This window comes from Lepidothrix coronata, unplaced genomic scaffold (genome assembly GCF_001604755.1).
Source record: "Lepidothrix coronata isolate B3197 unplaced genomic scaffold, Lepidothrix_coronata-1.0 Scaffold75, whole genome shotgun sequence".
NCBI lineage: Eukaryota > Metazoa > Chordata > Aves > Passeriformes > Pipridae > Lepidothrix > Lepidothrix coronata.
This window is the reverse complement of record NW_016690255.1, coordinates 8,703,707-8,730,697: the sequence shown is the minus strand read 5'-3', so window position 1 is coordinate 8,730,697 and position 26,991 is coordinate 8,703,707. Positions and strand designations below refer to the sequence as shown.

The window sequence follows — 26,991 nt, the reverse complement described above, 5'->3', positions numbered from 1 at the left end:
TTCTTTCCTATCACCAGTTTTCTAGCTGAGGCAGTAGTCCTACCTGTAAATGAAAATCCTGTTCGGCTTAATCCCAATTAAATTTGCATACATAAATGTGCGGGTTTCGGGTTCACACCTTATCATTTATTATAACAGACAAGAAGTTATGACCCAAGTATCTATTAGCTCTCTTCTGATTCTAAATTTCTATTTATCACTTGTGAAATCTAAGAGACCTGAGCTTGAGAATAATTTTAAAGGTTTAGTGGTCCCAGACACTTTGGTACTGTGACTCAGTATCACAACCAAACAAAATATTACTACTTCTTTTCCCGTTAAACATTAAGAAGGTTAAAACACTTATAAATACCCTTGAGTCAGCTGGCATGACCTTGTGATCATGAACGAAGTAACTGTACTACAAGGAATTTTGAAATATATTTTTTACTTAGTGCATTTAAGCGTTATTCAGTAGCTTTCACTTTCCTAATTTCGAAAAAGTTTATTTTTATTTCACTTTCTTAATATGAATGCATTATCCTAACAGTAGAAAATGCAGCTGCTTTAGATGGAGTTAAATGTCTGTTTAAATTAAGTGGAATTTGTCTATTACTGAACAAAAGCTATTTCAAGTTGAAGAGCTTTTGGCACCTCAGTACTACCAGCTCTCCTGTTTTCAGACACAGAAGAAAAATGTTTTCATTCCAGCAGGCACAAAGCCATTATCAGGGCACATACAGCCCTGTATCACTGCCAGATCTTCCCGGGTAGAAGGGAGCACATTTCCTCCAGCTTGAATGGAGCTGAAAGGATTTGCAACTGTGTAACCCTGAAGACATGCAAAACTTGGTCACTCCCTTATCTCTACTGACAAGATTTAGCAATCTCTGATTTAAAAGGTTAATTGGGAAAAACCTCTAGGATTTCTTTATTTCAATTGTAACCAACTGTTCAACATACTACAGAGGTGGCTTTCTGCTCTTTGTAAGAAGTAAAATACTTTTTTTTTTTCCTAGGCATTTTACCCTAGGCAACAAAGTAAAATTGCACCATGCTTTGTTTACTTACATCTGCTGCTCTCCAGGCACACAGTTTAACAAATGTATAGGGCACAAATTGCAACTATTTAAAAACATTAATACCAAGTCAACTGTTGCACATTTTCTATGATGCAAATGCTCACCATTTGCAAATTCTTACTATTTTACAGTAAATGCCTTCCTGAAATTCCAAGGCATTTGTGTGTCACACATGAAAAATCCCTGAAAAAGCGTAATTTTTATCACACAAAAACAAATGTAGGAGGGGAATACTTCTAAACGTTCTCTTCTGTATTACCATCAATGCACAAGAACTCAGCCAGCCATATGGAATTTTAATCAAATGTTCCGAAAGTATTTTGCCTTTGGCCTGAAAACAAGAATTATGCATTTCAGCCCAAAGCACAATTTTTGAGGAAAATTCTAACAGGCAGAGTTCAAGTAGTTTAATTTAAAATTCAGCAATGGTACAGTGACACTAAAAAATAGCAAGGCATAGTTGGATCCTGCCTAAAACACTCCAAACATTTTTTTGCTGATTTTTGTGGGAAATGCAGCAACAATGTAGGCAGAGCTGCAGAGAGGGTAACTTATTTCCAATTGTCCTTAAGAACAGAAAGGATAAGGAGGGCTGCTCAAATTTTAAAGAGAGATTGTATCTTCAGTTGCTACTCTGTGGTATACCAGAAGGATTTTTCCTCATTGGGGCAAACATCCTGAACTCTGCCCTTCCACTGTATGACCAAAAAGCCCCTTCTTACCCTCTTTTCCTAGCATTCCTGTAAGATTTTCGGCCTACCAGAGACATCCACATTTGGATGTGTCCATTACCACTGCTAGCCACGGCAGCCCAGTAATATCCATAGTAAAAAGAGCTGAACATCACCGTGGCAATCTCTGAGCCATGCCAAGATACACACTGAATACAGCTGTCCACTAGGAGTCATAATTTGTACCTACTGCTTCATTGCTGTCTTTAGGTCACATCCTACAACTCATGACTACGGAGAGATCTATTGTCCTTAAGCAATTCATTTTGATGCTCCTTGCCCAGTCACATACATCTCTTTCTCACCACCTGCAAAGGGCAGCCTCCTCCACCTCACAGAAAACCTGCCCTGTACTTTGCAGAATCATTTCTTCAATTAGAAATGTCCCCATTACAATATTATCAAATATGCACAAAACTAAGCTGTCCCTAGTGTGACCACTCCCAAGTGGTCATCCAAAGAGGGACTCTGCGTTTGCTGCATGCCTTTAGCAATGGTAAAGGCTCTGGAGGACACTGGCAGACACACTGTAAAACTACTTCAATGAAGATAAGTCCTTTTCAGCTCTATCCCAGTTTATTCCTGTAAGTTTTAGCTTAAAATTCATGTTAAATGTCTAAAAACAATTTCAGTAACAAGCTCACATTTTTGCATTAGCAAAAAATGTATGGTTTTTTAAACTCTCATCAAGTCTTAGTGATATTTATAGCTAATATCCAAAAATAAACCTAAAACATATCCAGTTCTAGTAAAAAAAAAAATCATGGAGATACATAGCAGCTTTGTTTTCTATTTGAAAAAAAATTTTCTCTTAATGCTGTAATGAGATATATTACCACATAAAAGCAAATTGAACCACTTGGGCAAGTAAAAAAAGACATACCAAACCAATGCATTAGTTAGCAACAAAGGAAGGAATGAGTAACTCTCCATAGATGTAAGTTCACAGCAATTCCCCCAAAGTCAGTGAAGTTCATTTGATCCTTCATTTTCCCATCAAAATTTTTATCTCTTCAGCATATTTTAAAGGGTGTTGTCTACTAGAAGTCATTGAGCACACATTTTAGAGACTATAAACTAAAGTAAGTAAAAGGAATCCTAGAAATTTCAACAGCATATATTTCACAACCCTAATTTAAACCAGGGTTTCCACATATCTTGACAATTCAAAGAACCTTCACTTCAAACTTCTGTTATCAAGCCCTTCTCAGCCAATAAAGTAGAAACAACCTAATCATCAGAGGCATTAGCACACAGTTACAAGCCTTTTCTGCCCTCCCCTCTTACAACAGTGCAAGATACAACAAGAAGGCAGCACTGTAAAGAAGGGTAAAATATATGAATGGTGTGCCATGCAGAATAAAAAAGCCCACACATTAGCTATTCGTGCATTTGAATGAAAACTAGACAAGAAAAACCAGTGGACTAAGTTCAGAGTTTTATCAGTAGTGAAGCACCTTCAGGAGCTGGATTTCTCACTTCTATAAAAGAACAGCTAGAAACAGGGAAGGTGGAATTTGATTAACTGTTTTTTTCAAGCACAGGCCTACTGCCTGTGCTAGACTCTCATCGATTCACTCAGTCTTGATCCTCTCAGATGGATCTGGAATAACCCTGAGGAATCAGCGAAGACTGGCCAGGCTCCACTCCATCCAGCCGACAGCAGCTCTGTCTGGGTAGGGAGCATGAGGAACACCGGGTACAGCCAGGCTCCCCAGCCTACTATCCTCCCAGGCACTCAGCCCGCCCAACACCTCCTGCCCTGGCTGCAAAGCTCACTCTGCCAGCATCCATAAAAACAGTGAGGGACAAGTTGGATCCCTGCTCCAGTGCTCCATGGAAGGGCTGTACTCGAGCACAATTAAGCAACACTGGATGTGTCTGTTGCGACCAGGTTTTTTTCCTCTCCTTCCCACACAAACATGTCTTTGCACACATATTTGAGTTTTGTGACAGCAGGCAAAATACCAGCTGCGCTTTCAAAAAATTGAATAAAAACTGTCAATATTAATCTAAATGAGCATCAGTGCTAGCTCCAATTTGTGTTTATGCTCAATGGCTAAATTCCAGGGTTTATTACAGTCAGCAAGACTTGTGTCACTGATTTGCAAAGAGCTACGATTTTGCTATTAAAATCTTCTTGCTTCATCAGGTCTACAAGAAAAAGTAATAATCCAATAATCAAGACTATAGAAGTTAGTTCTTTCAAATTACCTATACCTATAGATTCCGTACTGTCCCCTTGGACTTTCAGCAAATTAAAGCTTATAAAAATAGAATAAAGGAGGCAGTAGGCATTGGCCTATCTTCAAGGCCGTTTTGGTGCAAAACAGCAACAAAAATACAGGCAGAGCCAAGAGGAAAAATCAAGTTTCCACTTCGAGAAGACCATTTCTTAAGAAGCTTTTTAACATTTAATCTCATGCGGGAATCAAGAGGGGGGCTGGATCTCACAGAACAATAAATGAGCTCACAGAAAGGAATTGCATTATTCTTGCAAAACAACTTTTAAATCTGAAACTTTAATCTAAAAGAATTGGTTAGGGAATATCTCTGACAGAGTTGTTACTGTATCAAATGACAGTTAAAAAAAATCAAAAGCTAGCAATTTGAAGATGATAAAACAGAAGGAATTGATTGCTAAAGGCTGAAATCTGCTCAGCCTACACAAAGCAGCAATGGGATCTTCATAGCCTTGCCTGGTAAAAATCCCAGAAAGAACAAGACAAGCCAGGTCAGTCCATCAACTCACATTAGCTGCCACTTTACACAGCCTGCAAACTTGAACCACTTGTGGAAAGGGCAGTGGATGAAAGTGACTGCCATGAATCCTGCCTCCCTTCCAATGACTCTCTAAGCTCACACGGCTATTACAGGAGAGATTTCCCAGGGATATTAAAACAAACCCCAAAACAAACAAAAAGCCCCCCCAAACCCCAGGCCCCAAACCCCAAAAAAAACCCCCAGATAAACCAGGTTTTCAGGTAAAACCAAAGAATCTAAATTATTTGCATCTACACTTATTTGCAACTACCATACTGAACAGTGTTTTACAGTCTTACACTTCTGTGCTTCTGAATTTTCAGACTGTTATTATAAAATAAGTCTGACTTTTCCTGTAAAATTGATATGTATATATAGTATTTAATACCAAAAAATGTGCACAAAATACTTACATTTCAGGGCAAAAGCAGTTTTTCCCACCCCCTCTAAAAAGACAGAATGATTGAGAAATCATAAAAATCATTAAATACCAGAAGTAACTAAAAAAAAGTGAACACAGATATGCCTGACCTTTTTTTGCTCTGATCCACAAGCAAATGAAGCACTCACCTCAAATCTCAAAAGTCAGAGTTGTACCCATATCCTAGTGCCCAAAGGCCCTGTACACAGCCTCTGAGATACCACTTAAGTATTTAAAAGCATAAATACCCGGGAAATTCGGCTGATGTGCTCCTAAGGTTTATGCCAACTAACAAATCCAAACGCCAGCAAGCTGACCTAACCAATTTCGTCTTGCAAAACTTTTCCAACACACGATTCCTCATTTTGGTCAGGAAGAGATGTCTGCAGGACAGAAAAAAAAGTAGGTGAAGGCAGCAAACCCCACCTGGAGATCCTTCGTGAGACTGATGCAAATACCAACAATGATCAACCCGCACTGATAGCCCTGAACTTCTAGAGATGCATTTTTTAAGCCCTCAGGGAATAGAGAAAAATATTTACGACAGACAAACTTTTTTTTATCTTAATCTTCAGTCTACTTAGAATGCTTTCATGGGATTTTTGTTACATACCTTTGTAGTCTGACAAAAAAGAAAATAGTTTGTGGCTTTTTAGTGATTTCTTGCATAATAAGTGAAGGAAAAAATAAAGCAGATTTTAAATTTAGGACTCTAATCAATGCCAAGCACAACATTTTCCCCAAAGAATATCCAAGATGTTCCTCACAGACCACCAGAAAAAGTGATGTTTCTCACAGTTCTTTCTTTCTCTCCCCCAACCTCAAGTCAGGCCTCAATCAGCAAAATTTGCCCCAGATGAGATTACTTTTTACAGTACTCCTTTTACACTACAAATTCCTTTTAACAGGATCAAGCCTCATTTCTATTTAATAAAAGTTTAAGAATATATTTTTTATCATGAATTTAGGGAACCTTATCATTTTAACACAATGGTACCCACAAAGTTAACATTCCTGAGGACATGCAATGTGGCCTGTTTGTGGTGACATCATAAACAGATCATCTAAAATTGACTTTGTTCTATACAGTACTCTAATTTTTTAATTGGAATTTTTTAAATTCCAATACACTATGGCTTTAACAACCAAACAGAAAACAAAAGTCCAGAGCTCCAGAATTACACCTCCTCTTTTACAGAGTGTTGCTGGGGTGTATCAAGTCCTGTAGCCCAACAGAGAGCGAGCTGCTGCACCTCCATGTTGCCAGGTCCAGTCAGTAGTAAAGCTAAGCATGTATCCCTAGCCCCTCACTCTGCTGGCTGGTGTAACTTGATGTTTGCTGGCAATTGCACACTGACACACAGACCCAACACAAAACGGACAGTCTGGACTCTCCAGCCACGGGCACCCGGGATGCGCAGGCCCCTGTAACTTGTGGTGCTCTCCCCAGTGGCTGGCATTTATATCTCATGCACACAGCAGAGAACACAACTGTTTTTCCCTCACCCAAAAGACACAGAGCTTAATAAAAAGACAGATGTGATACATCATTACAGGACACATACTGATGAAGCACAGGGCATGGAGAGACATGTAGACTGACTTGCGATCTGTTTAGAGGCAACTGGCCACCTTTAGCATCTTTCACCTCTCCTCACCACCCCTCACACTTCTTTCCTAAACCACCTTGATACCCTCCGTCTTTGGCCCTTCCTTTACTCATCCCAAAGTAAGCCTTGTGCAATCCCAAAATGTTCTTTCCCTGCATCCCATGATGAGTCCAATCCCTGCAGACTGCCACCACCCCCACCCCATAAGCTCTGATGGTTGTCACAGGACAAATCTGGCAGGGGTTCCTTTCTCTGGGTTTGTTACTGCTGTTGCCCCACCTTGTTCCCCTGTGTTCCTTTGTGCATGGACATGAGACTTCTCACATATTTTAACAAGTTAGATAAGAATGTGGACAGTCAATAAGCACTTTGTGGCCCTGAAGACACAAGGGGTGGGTATATAGGTTCACTGTAACCAAGATTTCCAACCCAGGGAAAATGCAGGAACTTAAGCCAAGTAGACCATTCTGCCCAATTTTGCCAAAAATTAAAGCTTGCACCTTACCACAATGTTAAGTCATTTCACCTCAGATTTCCATCAAATTTTTAGTTCATTGGTCTCCTACCTCACACTGCAAGTATTAAACAGCACCGCTTTAAGTTTTCGACAAGTCTCAAGGGACTTTAGGTTTCTTTTAGTGTTCTCTTATCAGGAAACAATATTCACATCTTTCATAGAAGAAAAGTTAAAAAGTTAAAAAATAAAGACAAACTTTCCAGGGTATAGAAACTTTTCCATTTCCCACATCACTTAACTCTTTGTTGCAAATACTGGGGAAAAAATGGTATTTAAGACTGATGGAAACAAGGTCTATTCAAGCCATTAGCACACACAAACCCAGGATGCAGTATGGTGAAGTACTGGTATTTTCTTCCTCTTATACAGAAAGCATTTGGGAGTACAACATGCAGGTCATCTTGAAAGTCTAAGGAAACTTACTTCAAAGTCTTATGGGCATCCAAGTACATCCTGGAAGTCTGGCTCTCAGTTTTAAAAGTGTCATATGAAACTATAACAGTGCACAAAAGACCTTTGAATGGATGAGGTTGTAGTGAGGCAACTAAGAGTGTAGGATCCACCTATCTAGGCTTGTAGACTAACAGCCAGATCTACAAAAACCCAAACTCCTGTCAAATTATGTCACTCCTGCAATTAAAGCACATTACCTCTAAGATAAAACTCACCATCCTGAATAAGGCATCAAAGAGTCCTTCTTCACTAAGTGGGATGCACAGCCATCCAGATCAGTGGTGCCAGGCTTGAGTAAACCAGTTAAAAAAACCCAACAAAACAAGCCAACAACAACAAAAAACCCAGCAGACACTGATACAATAAAAAGCAGTTTTGCTACTGAATTTGGATGCCTAATTGTTGTTTGAAGCAAGTGAATAAAAGAGAGGAAGGCCTGCAATTGTATTCTCTTTCCATTTTGAGCACGCTAGTGATAAAACTACAGCATCAGCTTTTTTTCCTTACCCATTTTCCTTCCACACCCATTAAACTTGTCTTCTTAGCTGTACAGTAGCTCAGTTTCAAACAGAAGTCTGGAGAGATTTCATACACTCTTCCTCTCCTGCATATCTTATTACAGCAATTTGACAATACAGAACTCCATTCAGAAGTTGGAGATGTGGGTTAAAACCACCTCAAACTAAGGCAATTAATATAAATCTGCCACTTCCTGAGAAAGTGTTTTAACAATATGATTTATAAGCAAGCCATATAACTTATGTTTCAGCAAAAAAATGTGGTTGCTGACCATAACGTCATAATTTGTGTATTAGTCATAGCCTAAGAATACTTACTAAACCAGATTCTCCAAGCAAGGCAGGTCTGAAACCCAAGTAACCAACAGGCATGCGAAATACCTGTGGTTCAGCTCTGCCCAGTGGAGCACCTTACTGGGCCCATTCAATTCCCTGATCACCAGCACTTATCCAAAACCCCAGGCAGGAACAACAGAGCAGGTTACTTCAACACACCAGCTTCCAAAAACTTGAAGTGAGATGCAGCTGAGGAAATATTTACTCTACAACTATAGCCTTAAAAGTTACCATCACCACACGTTTACAGTAGTAGGATTTTGTTTTAATTATAGAAGTCACCTGACAGTGGCAGAATCAAATTTATGAAATATAGACAATAGTGTTCAAAATCATTAACTGATTTTCCTTTCTGCTTTGTAGAAGTGTATCATTTAACTCCAGTCTAATAAAGAATGCATTCCAGCAGAGCAAAGCTGCTACAATGAGCCTCTAAAATGGCTATTTGTTTCTGAGGTTGTAAAGTAACTCTACCATATCTGAACACTAGTGATACACACTTCATGAAGAGTTACTCCTAAAAATACAAACCCAGCTTTTCAATATGATGGAGAAACTTTAAGAAAACACCTACAATTAAAATACCAACTAAGTTTTATAGCTGTGTAGATATTAATCTTTAGGCTGAAAGAACCAATCATTAACTTTCAAATTTGTTCAGTGCAATGAATTTAACATCGTGTGTTTCTCTTTCTTACTGGACTTCAAGAACTTTCTGACAAACCCCTGCAGCCATGGTATGCACCAGTTTCTTCATGTGTTGCCAGGACAGCAGCAGAATTGAACAGAAAAATCAATAAACATTTTGAGTTCTAGCACGGCACTCTCCATGGGCATGTCAAGATACTTTTTCCCCAAAGTTCTCCAATGCTCTTGACAACGGCTTGAGAAATCTTTCCAGCCTCACTTCAACCTGTATTTTCACATCATCACAATGCTTACAAAGTTTGAGCTTCAGTTATTTACTTTCTACAAAAGCAACATGGCCATTCTAATCTGCATCGCATTCTTCACATTGTTTTAGGATCAGTTATCTTGAATTCTGGTTTTTGTAAGGCAGTTCTCCACCAGGGGGGTTGATACTCACAGCTTCCTCAGGAGGATCTGTGCTCCCATGCTGAGAAAAAAAAAGTTTTATCAACTTAATCTCGTAGAAAGAATGGTCTCCTGACCTGATCTTTCAACTAGAAAAATATAATTATGCATCTAAATATCCCCAGGAGGTTTGGCTCTGAAGCAATCAAATATATTGGTAGCTTCGATCACTGATATAAAACATATGCATTTTATCCAGATGTCTATAACAATGTGAGCTGCTATATAAAAGCTGGAATATCAGCTATTTGCAAAAGCCAAAGATCGCTGCATATTACTGCAATGAGATCACTGCAAAGTTCTATGAAAAAAAGGTATGGACTCTTGTCACCTATATTTGACCAGCTTCAGGAAAATTCCTACCTTTTTAAACTGCATGCTAACATCCATATTCAAATTGGAATTAAGATTGAATTAAGGTTATCTGGTGTGTGTAAGATGGTACCTTACAAAAAAATTGAAAAGTAAATTTTGTATCACGTTGTCTGGACTTTCATTTGTTTCTAAGACTGAATTTTCATAACCAAGGTGAAGTGCATTTATTTACAAGCTGAAACATACGGATTCGAAAATTCACTTGGGCTTGATTTTGTCCTCCTTACCTAGATGTTTTGTATACATAAATATATTAATAAACACTCTCTTTTACTGCAGCCTGTAAACATCCAGATGCTAGTCTTCCACGCTATGTATATTTCAAACACCACACTTCACCATAAAGAAAACCAAGTCATCCATCTGCACAACATATGCCTTCCAACCATTTTCCATTCACGTTTTTTTTTGTTTTTTTTCTAATAGAGACCTAATGCGGCTGGGACTTCGTGTGCAGGGATCGCCAGAAATTCTGCTGTGGACCCCAGCACGAGCCGAATCACGCCAAAGGTGAGAGCGCCTGGTGCCTACCAGAGCTTCCCATCACAACCCAGCACGGCGCAGAGTCAACTACTGTTAACCCAGCAACAGAGTGAGCCGATGTGCCGGTAACTCCGGTCTCATCAAGAAAACCCAAACCACAGCCCTTCAAACAAAGAAGGTGCGTGTGATGAAGTTATTCGCAGAGGAAGAGCTCGCCGCGGAGCGTTCCCGTGTCCCGGCCGCAGCGCACCGGCCAGCCCACGTGCAAGGCGGAAAAAAAAAGAACTTTCGTAAATTATCTTCATTACATCTTCATGCTACCTCTGTCTCATGCCCGGAAAGTGGCTTAGATCCCTCCTCACTCCTTATAACAGAGCTTAATCTAGTTTACATCAGCGACAGCATCTCTCGGGGCTGCCGGCTCCCCTTCCTTCCCCAGCGCGGGACCCCCGGGACTGCGGCCCCTGCCCGGCTCCGATCCCGTCTCCCGCCGGGACAGAGGCTGCGCTTGGGGCTCCCCCGGGCCGCCGCAGCCCTCCCCCATGCCCCAGGAGGGTCGCCCCCTCCCCCGGGTTTCTGCCGCTCCGCAGCGTCTCCCGGCTCCCACAAAGGGAGTGGGCGGCCCTGGAGGCGGCCGGGCGGAGTGGCCCCCGCCGCCGAGGGAGGAGAAAGGGCTCCAGGAAAGTGGGGGAGGGCAGCTGCAAAACGTGGAGATGGGGGAGAATAGGGATAAAGGAGATAGGGGAGGCCGTCGGGAACAGTGCGGCAATGAGGCGGGTGGCACTGCCGGATCCCAGCCAGCTCCCACCGCGGGGCTCCCCTTGCAGCCCAACACGGCCCCCGCACTGGCTCTGCCTCGGGGGGTGGAGGGCGCTCCGTCGGGGCTCCCCCAGCCCTGCGGGGGCGAAAGCCTGCCCTGGGACGTGGCGGGCGGCTGCAGACAAACCCCGCAGGCACTGCATTGCACTGCGAGGTGCACACCCCCGCACCCCGAGAGCCGCGCACCCCCGCCGCCGCCCCGCTCTGAGCTCACCTCGGGGCTGGCCCTGCCCCGGCACCCACAGCAGCGAAGCAGCCGCCAGCAGTGCCCGCAGCAGGAGCAGCCGCCGCCCGCTGCTGCCCATCGCTGCCGCCGGAGGAACCCTGCCCGTCCCACCGAGCCAGCCCGCCTTATATCCTCCCCCACCGCCCCCGGCCCGGCCCGCCCCGCCCCGCACCACCGGGGGCTCGCTCACACACACCCCCTTCCCATACACACAGCCCACACGGTCAGGGTGCCCCGCGCCCCGCACCGCAAGTGTCCGTCCTCGCAAAACCGGCCCCGAAGCACTTGTAGCCCCGGCTGCGCGTTGCGAGAGATGCGTGGGGTGCGACGAGTCCGAGTCCCGCGAGTAAAAAGTTCTGGAAAGCTGTAGTTACTGAACTGGAACTTTTTGCAAGGAGAAGGAGAAGGGAAATGTGAGTATGCAAAATAATAAGGTAAATGTGTGGGGAGTGAGGAAGCGTTGCTATTCTAATTTAATGTACAAATTTCCTGTATGGCTGATATTTTCACGTGTTAACAAAAATAAAATAAAATAAAGGAATTAAAAAATTATCTGTTGCGCTTTCCTTGTAAAATTTTCATCCCCTTTGAATCTTCACTCCCGTGCTGATATTTTTCAAGCCCCTGTTCCACATAAAGGCAGTAAATTAGCTATGTTTGTAAATGAAATAAGTTCTCAGCTGCTAAACTATGAGGTTCATTAGTTCTTGTCCAGTAGGAATTTTTTGCAGCTTTTTAATGATCAGCTACCTCATGAAACTAGCATAAAACATAGCAGAAAATTTGTAGAGATTCTTCAAGATGGACACATTTATTCAATGTTTCAGGAAAGTTCGTCCCCCTTAGGCTTTATTGCTGTAAGGTTTGTCGGGTGCCAGAGCTCATATCTGCAATACTCCTTAATGATTTTTTTGAGTAAGTTGCAGCAATGAACATTTTCCCGAGAAAAGAACTGTATGCCAAAATTGGTTGAGGTGGCGGAATTTTAGTCAAAAGATACATCCCTCAAATGCAAATCCCCTCTGACAATGCATGCTGCTTTTTTTTTAGGAACACATGTTCCTCTGTAGGGTGTTGCATTAGAAACAATATTTCAAAATATAATCATTTGTGACTGGAGTTAGTCTACAAGTGCATTCTTCAAATTGTGGGCAGCTGTTTGCAGAATTCAGACTTCAGCTTGTTTGGCTGGAGTTTTTTAATTGATCAGGGTAAAGAAAGTCAGGAACGTAATAGTTAATTTACGTATGTTATACATAATAAAGCTATTTCTTATCATATAATTCAGAGTTATGAGTTATACTTAAGAAGCCATAGCAATGTTTATATTCAAAACAGACAAACAGAAAAAAATCTATGGGTCAAGGAGATATAAAATGAAAAAATTTTGCCATAAAACCTTATCAAAGGCCTTCAAGCCTTCAAATAAATAACACTCCACATCTGTCCCTTCCAAGAGATCCATTCTTTGCTCACATCAGGAACTTCTTAAATTTCAGGACAGGCAAGGAGGAGGAAAGCAAAACATCTGTGGAGAGAAAAGTCAACAAATTTCAAGAGCCAAAAGTGTCGCTTGTTCTAAAATCATAGAGGTCAGGTTAAGGAGTCCTCTGTGCAGGATCATAAGTACCAGTTGGGAGCCAAGTACAAAGGAAAGAGAAAGAGGGAGCATCTGTGCAACATAAAATCCTGCCAGTTTACAGCTTTATCATCAGTTTAACCATTTCTTCAAATAACAGCAAGCTCAAGAGTACTATCTTGTACCCATGCAATGATAAGTGGCAGTTTAATTTTACATGCATTTATTCTCATCAGACTATTCCACAAGAGCTAGAGAATGTGTATTGAGATCCATCTCTGGGCTTTGTCATCTAACTTGATCATATGGTTTAATGAAACATTTCTATACAGTTTGTAAATGCAAAATATATGTACATTAACTTAGTCTGCAGGAGTACATCAGCACTGTTCAGTGTCCATTATAATCATTCCCTCAGAAAACTGACTCTTCTCAAATTTCATTTGAGTATGTACCTTCTTGGAGAGAGGATTACTGTGTTTTATATTGTTTCTTTTTCCACAGTTCATTGCTAGTATTACAAAATACCAGGCAATCAGAGTGATCCCCATTTCAAGATACAGCAATATTAATATAATTCTTTCTTAACATAGTTTTCTAATGAGCTTTGAATGATCATGACTGTAGATGAGAATTTCAGCTTCATAAGCAAGTGTAACTTCACATTTACACCGAGCAAGTTCATCAGGTATTATAAGTTGAAGATTAGAAATTTCTTAGTATTTGGCAAACTAACCAAATGAGAAAACAGAATGCTGTGGTACAGGTAAGACCACGAATGACTGAAGAAATGTGCACAAGAATGAAATAATTTTAAAGCACTGCACTTTTGTGCATGCTTATACATTTCCCAAAAACCATCTGCATAATCTGAAACTCTGAGTGCTACTATGTCATATGTGCATAACATAGGTAGTAGAACTAAAAATTCAAATAGTACAGGAGACATCTATATCATAAGACAATTAAGTTGCTGCTGCTCCAACTTCACCTGAAAGAAAGACAGAGATTGCACAAACTTTAGGAGTGGTATGTCTCACACTTATTGGTCTTGATAATTAAAATGTACTACAAAATAAAACAAGCAAATAAACAAATTAGAAATGTAAGACAAAATCTGTCAATACACAGAAAATACTCAGAGATGTGGTTATAGGGAGCTTAAAGTCTTGTTCTCTCTCTCACTATTTTCATGAATTAGAATTGCCTGACAGAGTGTTTCAGTTGCAAAGGAATAGAAAATCCTGATATTTAGGATGATGTAGGACAAAGTGAATATGTTAATTCAACTGTCTGTGGATAAGAACCTATCGATAAAAACATTTCCGTTGGCAGAAACAGAGGTTTGGGAGAGTTCAAACCAGAGAAAACCCAAATACAGAGTCTGAATGGAACGACTCTGCTATCCTGCACCTAAGTAAACTCGAAGTGAACACCAAATATGTTTTTTCAGCTTTTGTCTGTGTTGCTGTGCTTAAAGCAGACCTATTGTGTTAATGGCAGGTTCCCTTCAGGCCCCTCAGGAGCATGAGGTCACCTCCTGACCCCAGAGGGCAGTGGGGCATTCATAGCTGTCAGCAGTGCTGTGCTTTTCCTCATCCATAGCATTTAATAACTTGCATATTCCACCACCCCACCTTACCATCCCTCCCACTCCCAATGATCCTTTCTCCTCAATGCATATAGGGGCATTTCTACGCTGTGAACACTACTGATGCAATAGCTGTTGGAATTGGGGTAGGGAATTTGGAATAGTTTCCAGAAGGAGGTACAGTGTTATAACCAGTTGATAAACCCTCCCAGAACTACATCTAATGGCTAAATAAGGCTTTTATCTGTAGGTGTACTGTACAACAAAGGGTTTCTAATTTTTAGCTAAGTTTTTTGGGGGCTTTTTGCACACATTTGTTATCCATTCTACCTCTCTACCTAATTATCTCATAAGCACCATCCAAGTGTTCTGAAGAAGCATTCTGGAAATAATTATCACTTGTAATCAGAGGAAAAAACAATACTGTAAACTGCCTGTCTGCCATTAATATAAACATTTGGTCACTACTAAAAGCTGGTTTAGATAACTCTTCATCTGTTGTCCAGAACCCTTCAAGTATTTTTCTGCCTCTCTCGGAGAAGTACTTCCAGAAGTTAATAAATCTGAGCTGTAACAGACTAAAGAGAGGAGTAAATTCAAAGCAAAAGGCCCTTCACAGCACACCCTGCCCACAACTTCCTCTCAACAGAGACACCACCTCTGCAGCTTGACAGGCTGGAAGTGCAAACCAAGGAAAGAGATGTAGGCTGGGGCATCTCCCAAGCCTCTCCTGGTATTCCTCAGCTGGTAGCCTGACACTCTGCTTCAGCAGTAAGTCTTTGCCCTTTCTATTCCTGAAAGTGATTTAAAGCTGAAACTTCAAATCTATGTTACAATAATTTGTCTCTGAGATGACAAAGACTTCCACGAGGATTGAAGAAAAACTGCTGTTTCAGAGGAATCTGAGAAACAGCTGCCCCAGGAGCCTGCATAAAGTTGTCATGGGATGGTGGAAAAGGCACAAGCAGATTGAGTGCCTCCTGCCTGGCCAGAAAAAGGCACCATGCCAGCTGCCCCCCACCACAGGCTCCCTCAAGAGTTTGCTTCATGGTACAAGCTTCACTGACCTCAGGAGTTGCCTGAACTGAAGTGGTCACCTGAGAGGAGAGCTGGCTTTGGAGAGAAGCAGGAGCTTCACGACAGTCTGGATACCAAAAAGGGGAAGCTGAAGAAAGAAAACAGGAAACTGTGTAAATCCCTAGTGTTCCTTAGAACCCAAAGTCCCGTAACACAGAGGGTTTTTAAAGCTTGGGCTTATCACCCATGCCTGGTACATGCCCGCACCTTCATGTACCTCCATGTCCCTCACACTGATAGCACCTAGGATTAGTGGTACCCGTCCATCCAGGCTTTCAAGGGTCAGTGAACAGCCAGTCACCCCGTCCTATTACCAGCCATAATCCATACCAGGTGCTACAGGCAGAGGTTCCAGCCACTTCCTGCCAGTCTGCTGGGAAGAAGATATCAAAGGCTGCAGCAGAGGTCAAAAACCCTGCCAAGGAGGAGATGTGGGCAGGAGTTAAGAGAGCACAGAAGCATCATCACCAGCTGTTTGTACATGGGGAATGTGCAGGGTCCTTCTGCCATCTAAATAAGAAAGGCACAACAGCAAATAGCACAATAAAAGTGCTTTAATAATAAGATACTAATAAGAGAGGAATACAGACAGTAATTCCTAGATCTCTTCATTTTGGGAACCCTGCTTCAATGCAACATCAGATAGACACAATGAAAGTTGTGTTGTTGCCTCAGACTCTCTGTTTTGAAATTAAATACAGAACTATTTCATTATATTGTGGTAAATGTATCACATGCCTGCATTGTCCCTAGGCACGTGACTGTAGAGACACTGCTTTTAATACTTGTCTCTTCATGGCTACCAAAGCAGGAGAATGCAGGTAGCAAGAGATACTGGGTAGCAGGAAGATGTGCCTGCAAATGGTGATATGGTTTGGTAATAGGTTAATAGAGCCATGCTGATTTCACATTGTGAAATAAGTGATGATGTTTTTCTATTGATTGGTTTCTGCTGTTTTCCTGACAGAATAGACTCATTGGCATCAACAATGTTGAAGGCAAGCCCCAGCATATTTGCTGTGAACAGGTCACAGGCTGGAAATTGTGGTTATTGTCCAACAGGAATGATTGGATGGTACACTGTATTATGGCAAATACAATCCTCCCCAAAAGACCACAGTGAATTCACATTACTTTTTTTTCTTTTGTTGAAAAAATGGAACCCACAGGCAATAGGGAATACAATACTGTCACTACTGGTAATCAGCAACAACCCTTCCATGATGCTCTTCCCAGTATGGGCATGGGACTTTTCTTTACATTTTGATTAAACTTGACCTTTGATTAAACAAGATCTTGAAGGCTCCAGTAGCATATGTAGGCTAAAGAATGGCCACAGTTAGGTTCATGAGAGACATCTCTAACATGAAGAATAAATGTTAACAGCATGAAAAATCTTACTGATCATCTCCAAACTTATCTTGTTGTGACTGTGGGACTATTGAACTTGTGGGACTTGAAGGATCCAAACCCGTGACCTCCAAATTTGTGTTAGGAATTAGTGAGAATGTAACTTGGCCTTCACAGAGATGTGCAAGCTGAATGCCATTTAATTTATGCTCCTAACATCTCAACAGAGAATTTATAAAGTAATTTAGCTTATACTTTTAAACCACAATTAATTTGTGAGAGCAGTTGGAGTTTGTGGCTAATTTTTGCTTCCTTATTATTTTGCAAAAATTATTACATAGGAGTTAATCAGTTAATCACACCCTCTGATCTTTTCTTCAGTGAATTTGCATTTCTTTTCAAGTGTAGTCAGGTGTGCAGTTGGGAAAAGATCTGTAGGACACCAGTGTTGTTCTGGTTGTTGAGCTTTTAACAGCAACTGCTCACATTTTCCTGCTCAGAGAATATACCTGCCTATGTAAAAAAATCTGTGTTAAAAGAGCTGATGTGAGTTTAGCAAGGATTAATCACTTTTTTTTTTTTTTTTGTAGATTATACAGAGATAATTCAAGAAACAAAATTTCAAGAAGGCCAAGAGCTTAAATATGTGACATTAGTCCAACTTCTGGAACAATGAACATCTCCAGTTGTCTTCTGTAGCTTTTAGCATTAAGTAATTTATTTATACATTTAAACATGAGTTTGATGTCAGCTTTAAGCTTCTTTAATAGAAATTTCCCATAGAATCTAATTCAAGAGGGCAATTTAACTTTATTAATGTGGGAGGAAATATGAGCATAATGTGAGCTATTTTTTAATCTTAACTGCCATTCCTGCTATTGCAAGAAAGTGCCTTACACCTTTCTGGAAAGCCATTATTAGCAAACTGAATAATTTATCACTTCCAATTTGCAAGAAATTAGCCCTGCCTAAGACTGAAATCAGAAGCCATTTAAAAAATAATAATTCAAAAACTTATGTCGGGTTTCTAATTTGAGGAACAGTAGGAGTGTCCTAATGTGCAGTTCAGGGAGCATTATTTTAAAACCTGCATCAACTTTCCCTCTCTATAAAAGCAGGTGGATATGCCTTCCTGCTGTCTTATGGGCATCGTTACATGTATTTCAACTGAAATTTCACAAGTGGATAAAAATGGGAAACTGTAGTATGGAAATCTCTGGGCTTCACCTTTTTAATGCTATTTAGAGAGATACTCTGCTTTCAAAAATTACCACTAATATATAGAATGGAAACAGAGTTAACATATTTTATCTTTAAAATGAACTCTGCATTATTTGAAGTGTATGATTTTTTAATTAAATACACTTACATTTAATCAACTGCAGGTAGTTATGGAATCAGTCTTTAAGCTGTGTTGAAAGAACAGCCTGACTCGTAAAATAGGGGAAATCAGATGCCTTAATAATTCATAAATAAATAAATATGGCAAAAGGACAGAGTTTATGGGACAATCTTATGTGAGTTACTGTCAGGTGAAATTGCACTGAATCGAACTTATTTATGGTTCCCTTTCTACTTATGGAGCTATCCACAGTGCAAAGTCTGTGTTAAATGCTACCAAGGCTGACAATAGTGTTTCCTGCCTCTTTTGTGCTGTGTAAACAAACACTCATCAGTGAAGAAGCAGTCAAACATTTTTTATTATCTAGCAAGGTATCAGCTCCGCTTTAAAAAGAACTATGATTAAAAATTGATGAGATACTGGAAATGTTTAGAATCTGAATTACATAACAAAAAGAGACAACTATGTGTACGTAAATATCATACACACGATTGGTGGATCGTCAGGCTGTATTTACTAAGGTGAAGTTTCTGTGTAAACTCCATTGCTAATTAGAGGTTTGTTTTGGAGAAGACGACACAAAGCCAATCAGTTTGATGAGTAGAGAGCTTAGGAGCTGAGCTCTCTAGCTGTCTTTGACTTTAATTAAGAAATGCCTGTGTTTAAACAAATGAAAACATTACCAAGCTTTAGTCAATGATTATCTGCAGCAACACTGCAGTGCTGGATTTACTGTTTCTGAATTCCTCCCTGCACATTTCTGGTGGTCTGCAGGGAGCAGGCAGAGGTGCTGTCCTGTGAGAGGCAATTAAAATTCTTCCCTATCTGCAAAAACTTTCTTTTCTTTCCCCTTTCCCTTCCATTACCCTGCAGCCCAAGGTGACCCTACCACAGGTACTCCCAGGAATGTGCAAATCTCTGATGCGAGGCTCCATCAGCCTGAAGATAATGTTTGTATATCTCATCGTCCCTGAATTCATCATTTTTTCTGGGTTTTTTTTTTCAGCTTTCCTCATTTGTAAAAGCAAGGAAAAGAACCCTGACTGGTATCTCATGCACAGTACAACCAAGCAAAGTTTTCTTTTCTTTTTTTTCCTTTCCTTAGCCTGTTTTGTAAATGCTTAAAGGAATAGGTAAATCCTATTGCTGTAGGATTTTTGATAAAATATCGAGAACTACATAAGACTAGAAGTTGTTCTAACGAAGAAGCCAACTATAAAATAAACAAGACAGCTGTAGAGTTTACACAGTGATTTTGGGGCAATACTTTATATTATAACATTTTCAAAGTACATTACGAACTCTGTAAGCTGATGACACAAACAACATATAAAATTCAATAATTAGCATGACAATGAAGCCACAAACAAAAGGCCGTACAGGAAAACCCCCCAATCTTTAAATCCCAAACCGGAGGACTAACTTGTAGGTTAAGGACTTTCCTAGGAGTCTGGGTTTCTGGTTTTTTTTTTATTTTTTTTATTTCCCATAGAATCATTAAGGTTGGAAAAGACCTTTAGGATCAAAGACTTTTAGGATCAATAAGTCCAACCATCAGCGTAGCACCACTCCCCTGTCCATCATTGAACCACGTCTCAAGTGCCATATCCACATGTTTTTTGAACACTTCCAAGGAGGGTGACTCCACCACTTCCCTGGGCAGTCTGTTCCAATGCTTTACAATCCTTTCCATGGAATATCTAAATATCTAAAATTCGGAATATCTAAATTAAATCTCCCCTGGCACAACCTGAGGTCATTTCCTCTTGCCCTGTCACTTGTTACCTGGGAGAAGAGACTGACACCCACCTCACTACAACCCCCTTTCAGGTAGTTGTAGAGAGCAATAAGGTCCCCTCTTAGCCCCCTTTTCTTCAGGCTAAACAACCCCAGCTCCCTCAGCTCTTTCTCATAAGCCTTCTGCTCTAGACTCTTCACTGACTCTGTTGCCCTTCCTTCTCTGGACTCACTCCAGAGCCTCAATATCTTTCTTGTAATGGAAGGCCCAGAACTAAACACATCTATCTTTTACTTCATGGGGATATCAGATGCTCTGTTAATTCATAAATAAATAAATATGGGCAAAAGGACAAAGCTTATTTTAAGCATTGAAGTTTTTGCACTAGTTCAATTTTCAGACACTGCTAAGTTATTTGTGATAGGGCTGTGCCTTGGTGCTTTGTATTCTTATAGAATATTTAATTGGGTTCTTAATCAAATTCTTAATACTAATACAAAAGTAAATTTGTTTCAAAAGTAGAGAAGTACTTAAAACATATTAAAGAGTAAATACTTGTAACAAAATGTAATTATTAAAAACAAGAAATATAAACTACTGTTAATCAATTTAATGTAGTTTCACTTTTAAGACGTGAAAATCTTGCTACACAGTGAAAGCTTCAGTAAGCTTCAAGTTTTCCCGATTTTATTCTGCAGCCCTTAAGGCAGCCACAGGATGGCACTGTAAAACTGCAAGTCAAAACCTCTACTCCTTTCCTATTAACACCCACTTCAATGTGCTTATTGAAATCAATGCAACCAGTAGTCACAAAGCAGATCCCACCAACTTCCTCTTTAATGGCATATTTTTTTTTCGTTTTCCACACTTTTCCGAAAGCAAATCAGCACCCCTAGGTTCAGGGTCACACAGACCCTGCTGCTGGCCGCTGCAGGCAGGGACTTGATGCTGGCAGTACCCAGCAGGAGGCTAGCCAGCTCTGGATGCTTCAGGCAGACACAACAGCCACTCTGATGGAAAAAATTACGAGACAGGCCGTCTGTAGGGGAGTTTTCCTGCTCCTGAGCAGTTTAACATTAGATTATTTGATAAAGCGCGAGTTTCATGCATTTATCTGTCACTGACCTGATGTAACTTATTAGCTGCGTGAGTGTCCTCATCATGCATATAGTGCCCAAAGATTGGCAGTATTGGGCTTATTTCACACTGTTTCTGTAACAGGCAGAGTCCAGAGAAGGTTGCAAAAGCGTGGGTGGGAGAGAGATGGGGGTGATTATGTGCAAGGTTTGAAAATTGTTGTGAATACAATGGGTACTTCTTTGCTGTAGCGCTTCACTACATTTAAGGATGTAATATCTACCTTTTGCTTCATCTAAATGCCACATATAACTTCCATGGAGCCATTTATTCCTTAAAAATTTCTGATATTAGGCTCCTCCTGATACCACACTGAACTAGCCTATTTGCATTTGACGAGTAGGATGCCTTCGAAGTTCACAAGTTTAATTGCTTTGCCAAGGTAATGGGTTTAACTTTAATATATATTGTGTAACATTATGTAATACTGACAAAATTCCACATCCCATCCTGAAGCAAATCTCTCATTAGAGTCAGTTTGAACTTTAGCACAGAAAAAAAAGGTGAATAACTGAACCTGGAATTTGGAATTACCACATGCCAGACTTTGCAGCAGCGACTACAATAAAGCCAACAAAATCCAAAGAATTTGCTTGAGATCAAATTTTTTGCTAGCACTAAATAATTAATAAGTAATTGTTACTAAAAAGAAAGACTATCTAGGGAAGCTAATAACTGTTCAGTTTAAATTCAAATGTCTTTTTTCTCTAATACATATTTTAAAACACCTGTCTTTAAAATAGAGTTCACTTTTGTGCCCATGTGAATTGGCAACCCATTGTGAAAGAGCCTTTCCAAGAATGTCTGAAACATATCAGCTATCATGACAATTTTCAATAAATCATTCCTGGCTGGGAGTCTCAGAGGAAGAGAAACTCAATGATGATTGAATTATCCTTTTATCTTTAAAAGTGATCTTTCTCAATCTGAAGGACTGAGGCACTGTGAGGAAATGGATTTGAAGCACTAATATTTTTGCTATCATGATTCCCTGTTCTCTGAAGAGCCAGTGTACAAAATTTCTACTTCATAGATGAGATTTCACAGGGCAGAGTTGTAAAATGGCCAGTGACTTGATGAAGGGATTGGACTATAAGGTAGTGATAGCCATACACCACCTAAACTCCTCTTGCAGAAATGCTGGGGATGCAGAAATGCACCTCGTTTAATAGCAAAGTCAGTGTGACATGCACACAGGGCACATAAACTGGGAGTTGCATGGCTAAACCAAGAGTGACACCTCTGAAATAAAAGTTCAGGTCACAACAAGTACCCAAAGGCTCTGCTCCATCTACCAGGTTCCCAGTCATGTCTGTGCTATGAGGCAGAGCATGTCTGCCCAGACTTTGACTTCTTCACCTCCAGAGGCAGAGGAGGAAGAAGCATCTGTAGTCAAGGCATGATTTAAAGGCAGGCCAGATGTTGCTTGCAGAGCTGAGTGTCCCTCTCTGGCCAGAGCACATCAGCTGAACATCTTTTATTCACAGAAAGATGAATGTTTTCTGAATATGTTTCCGAAGGACATCACCTGTTTTGCAAACAGCAAAGTAAGCACACGCCATGGCTTTTTAGCTTTAAAAAAAAAAAAGGGGTGTGGCCATGCTCCTCTGGCAGTTCCAATCCATCTGGAAACGCAAGTAACAGTCAGAGCCAGTGAAGGGCAATGCCATAAGCCACCTACAAATTTTAAAGATCACAGTTTCAACACCTCTCTGAATAAGGAATATTATGACAAAATGCCAAAAAATTATAAGACTTTAAGTCTTATTTTTTTGTAATCTGAATACTAGCAGAATTTGAGTATTTCCTTAAAACACATATCACTGGCATATTTTAGTCACAACATCAGTTGAGGCAATCAATAAAAACACAAATCCTACATCGTACATATATTTTGACATATCTAAGCACCTGTTCTTATATAATTGATTAAGTATTTCAATGGCTGCTTTATGCTCTACTAAGATGCTCAGTGGTTTAGAGAGAAGAAATCTCACAAATGAACCTTGCAATTGCAAGCCTTACACAAAGCCTGGTTCCTGTACTCCAGTGTCACCTGCATATTCCTTAAAAGTCTTTGAATTAACACCTTAAATATTTATACAGTGACTCCTTTTCCTAGCTTCTGTCAGGAACTAATGGGCTTTCAGTTAATAAATTATATGATGTGCATTTAATAACTTCAGCAATGTGTGCAAACCTCTGTTCAATGAAGATGTATAGACTCACACATTTCTATCTCACCTGCCACAACAACTGAACAAATTCAGTGGATGATGTACAATTACTTCCTGCTAAAATGTCAACAGAGAGTTTAAATAAAAGGAAGTTAGCTGTTCAGGCGTACTTTTCTATTAATCATTAGAAGAGCTCTTTCCACTGTCAGAAGTAAGGACAGGATGCAGAGACGTGATTGTAAGAAGAAAATTTTTTACTTTAGTATAAGTGTAAATGTTTAAGATGCAAAGCCGAGTCACATTCCAGCTAAGAACTAACAGGTGTTACTTCCAAAATAAACAATATTGACTGACATTGACTCTGAATTTGGCCTGTTGTTTAGAAAATATTTTTGTCTGGTTAATGCCCCAGAACACAAAATAGCTTCGCACAGTCACAGGTATTCTCAAATTGCCTAAATGCAATGGATTGCATAAAAACGTTATTTTTACACACAAAAATATACATAGAACATAATACAATGTTAATATAATTTTAGTAATCATGTTGGAAATACACAGTGTAGCCCCATTCCTTATAAAAATAGTGGCCACCTATAAGGAGACATAACCAGAGCTCATGGTAATATTTAGCACTATATTTGGGTTTTTTTAAACTTTCTTTTCACTACCATGGAACCATAGAATCACATAGGTTGTAAAAGACCTCAAAGATCATCAGGTCCAACCGTTAACCCAGCACTGCCAAGTTCACCACTAAACCACATCTCTGAGTGCTACCTCTACACATCTTTTAAATGCCTCCAGGGATGGTGACTCCATCACTTCCCTGGGTAGCCTGTTCCAATGCTTGAGAACCCTTTTGGTGAAGATATTTTTCCTAATACCCAACCTAAACATCCTCTGGCACAACTCGAGGCTGTTTGCTATTGTCCTATCACTTGTTACTTGGGAGAAGGGCCTGATTGATACCACCTGGCTACAACCTCCTTGAAGATAGTTGTAGAGAGCAGTAGGGTCTTCTCTGAGTCTTCTTTTCTCCAGGCTAAACAATCCCTGCTCCCTCAGCTGCTCCTCATAAAACTTGTACTCCTGATTCTTCACCAGCTCCATTGCCCTTCTCTGAACATGCGCCAGCACCTCAATGTCTTTCTTGTAGTGAGGAGCCCAAAACTGAACACAGGATTTGAGGTGTGGTCTTCCCTAGTCCTGCTGGCCACACTATTCCTGATAAAGGCCAGAATGCCACTGGCCTTTTTGGCCACCTGGGCACACTGTTGGCTCATGTTCAGCTTCTGTGGATCAACACTCCCAGAGTCTTTTCTGCTGAAAAGCATTTCAGACAATCTGCCCCAAGCCTGTAACACTGTATGGGGTTGCTGTGACCCAAGTGGAGGACCCAGCACTTGGCCTTATTGAACATCACCCAGTTGGTCTCAGCCCATCAAATAAGCCTGTCCAGATCCCTCTGCAGAGCCTTCCTACCCTTCAGCAGATCAACACTCCTGCCCAACTTGGTGTCATCTTCAAACAGACTGAGGGTGCACTCAATCCCCTCATCCAGATTACTGATAAAAATGCTAAACATGGCTGGCCCCAATACTGAGCCTGGGGGAATACTGCCTGTATTGGAAGACCCCAATTTTCATCAGGGGCCAGACTTGCCTTAAGTCAGTACAGAGCAGGAATTGGAGCTCCACTGTCAAAAATGTGGTGTTGGCAAGGCTTACATCTCTGCACCTGAGCTGTGCAGTGGAGACTGTGATCATTGGTGTCCTGAGAAGGACTCACTATAGAGCACTTAAGGAGGAGGCTGGGGCTTAGTGCTGTGGTGTCTTGCCTAATTCTGTTTCCCTTGGGTTTTTTGTTTTGTTTTTAAAGCTGCAGTAGTAAAACTTAATTCTTCCTACAAGCTGTACATATAGTAGTGGAAGAAATATAGACCTGTTTGCACCGGAGAGTACAACTGCCCTTCAGAAGCTAGTTAGGACAACTCAACCGCTGTAGCACTGTTAGGTGCTGCTGGTTAGTTCTCTGGTAAAAGTATTAAGGGCAATGGCTGGGCTTTCCTAATGGCTGGGCTTTCCTAATAAAAGCAAAGCAGAGAGAAAAGTTTGCCAGGCAGTGAAATGAGAGAGAGACTGTTACTCCGTTATGGCTGATATTCTCACAAATCAGTGGTGCAGAGCTGTGTTTACTGCATAGAAACAGAATCTCTTACAAAATTACTTAACATTTTTGCAGTAGATATTATATGCTGCACAGAGACAACTCAGATTGTCTCAGTCTCTCTTCAAATGCTTTTCAGTGATTTCCTGGATAGTTCAATAAGTTATCTGTATACCACTTCTGTGAGGACATGCTATGGTTGTATGCTGCTGCTAATGGAGAATTCACTTTAATTTATCACTTCTACCTTCACAACACTTTTTTTTTTCATTCAAAGCACTTATTTGAAAACTAATAAAGCATGTAAACGTTATAGTAATAGCTAAGATTTGTTTATGAGATTTACGAGGAGAGTTTAGGTTGACACAAATAACATCTCAAACTACTCAAGTATTGTTCTTCCCAGAAGACTGATCCAGGAGAACAGCAGCAATTATCAATATTAAAAGACAACATGCCATGTCCAGTGCTTTCCATTTTACCTGTGTCCATACTTGTACACATTGTTTTGCTGATTAAAAACAGAAAGAAGTACTTTTGGCATCTGAGTGTTTCTGTATGAGACCTGATTGGTGTACAGTCCCTTCAGCCCTGTCTTCAGCAGCAAGTGCCTCAGAGGAAGGCAAATTTACATCAAATTGGCAGGTCCTTAGATTGTCCTCCAGTTTACAGTTTCCTAATCCTAATCCTGGCTCAGTCCCTTGGCCTGAGATGTTTTCTAGAGCCTTTGATAAAATTGACAGGTAAAATCCTACCCCCCCCCCCAAAATCTACATAATTCTCAAGTCTGTATGTTGCTCTATCCAAATTTGTGCCGTTTTTGCCAAGCCTACCTGTGTGCTTCTTTCTTCCTGCACTTCTTACAAGGTTAGCAATTTACAACAGCTTTGAGCAGCAAAACCCAACTCTCTCCCTTTTAAAATGCTGATTCAAAGTAATTATTGCTCTTGGGTGAGAGTAATTTAAGGGATAATCATGCAGCTTGCTGTTGCTTACATTCACCTTTTCCCTCTTGTTCAGGAAGCAGCCTTGTTCAGCACAAACAATCGTACAGCTCATATAGGAGAGGGCATATCCTTGACTTATCATCATCTGTGATTTTTTTTCACTTGACAGGTTGAAAAATGTGTACACCTATTTTCTCTGATGGTTCCCTTATCACTGTGGGCCTTCCTGAGGCTAAATCTGCTCAACCATTCAATTTTGATTCTGGAAGCAATGTTAAGGCCATTAGCTGTGTCCACATAAGGATGCTGTTATAAAACTTGACATGCTTATTAATCATAAATTCAGTAGATATTCTGCTTCAATCTTTCTGGGGTCTCTTATGCTTCATTTATGATGTAAAGTGAGGGTTTGGGGGGAAAGTGGTGTATTTTTAGATTAGTATTTGTGTCAGGTAGCAGATAGTGTTTGGTGTTTC

The 26,991-nt window shown here is 40.4% G+C and overlaps 1 protein-coding gene across 1 annotated transcript in view; it reads right to left on the bottom strand.

The window, feature by feature from the left end:
* Positions 1-26,991, bottom strand: part of LAMA1 (laminin subunit alpha 1) — a 123,919-nt gene that overhangs the window by 90,012 nt on the left and 6,916 nt on the right. Inside the window, exon 3 of the mRNA XM_017819428.1 lies at positions 11,397-11,772. Within this exon, the coding sequence (XP_017674917.1) occupies positions 11,397-11,772 (376 nt within the window). The remainder of the gene's footprint in view (positions 1-11,396; positions 11,773-26,991) is intronic.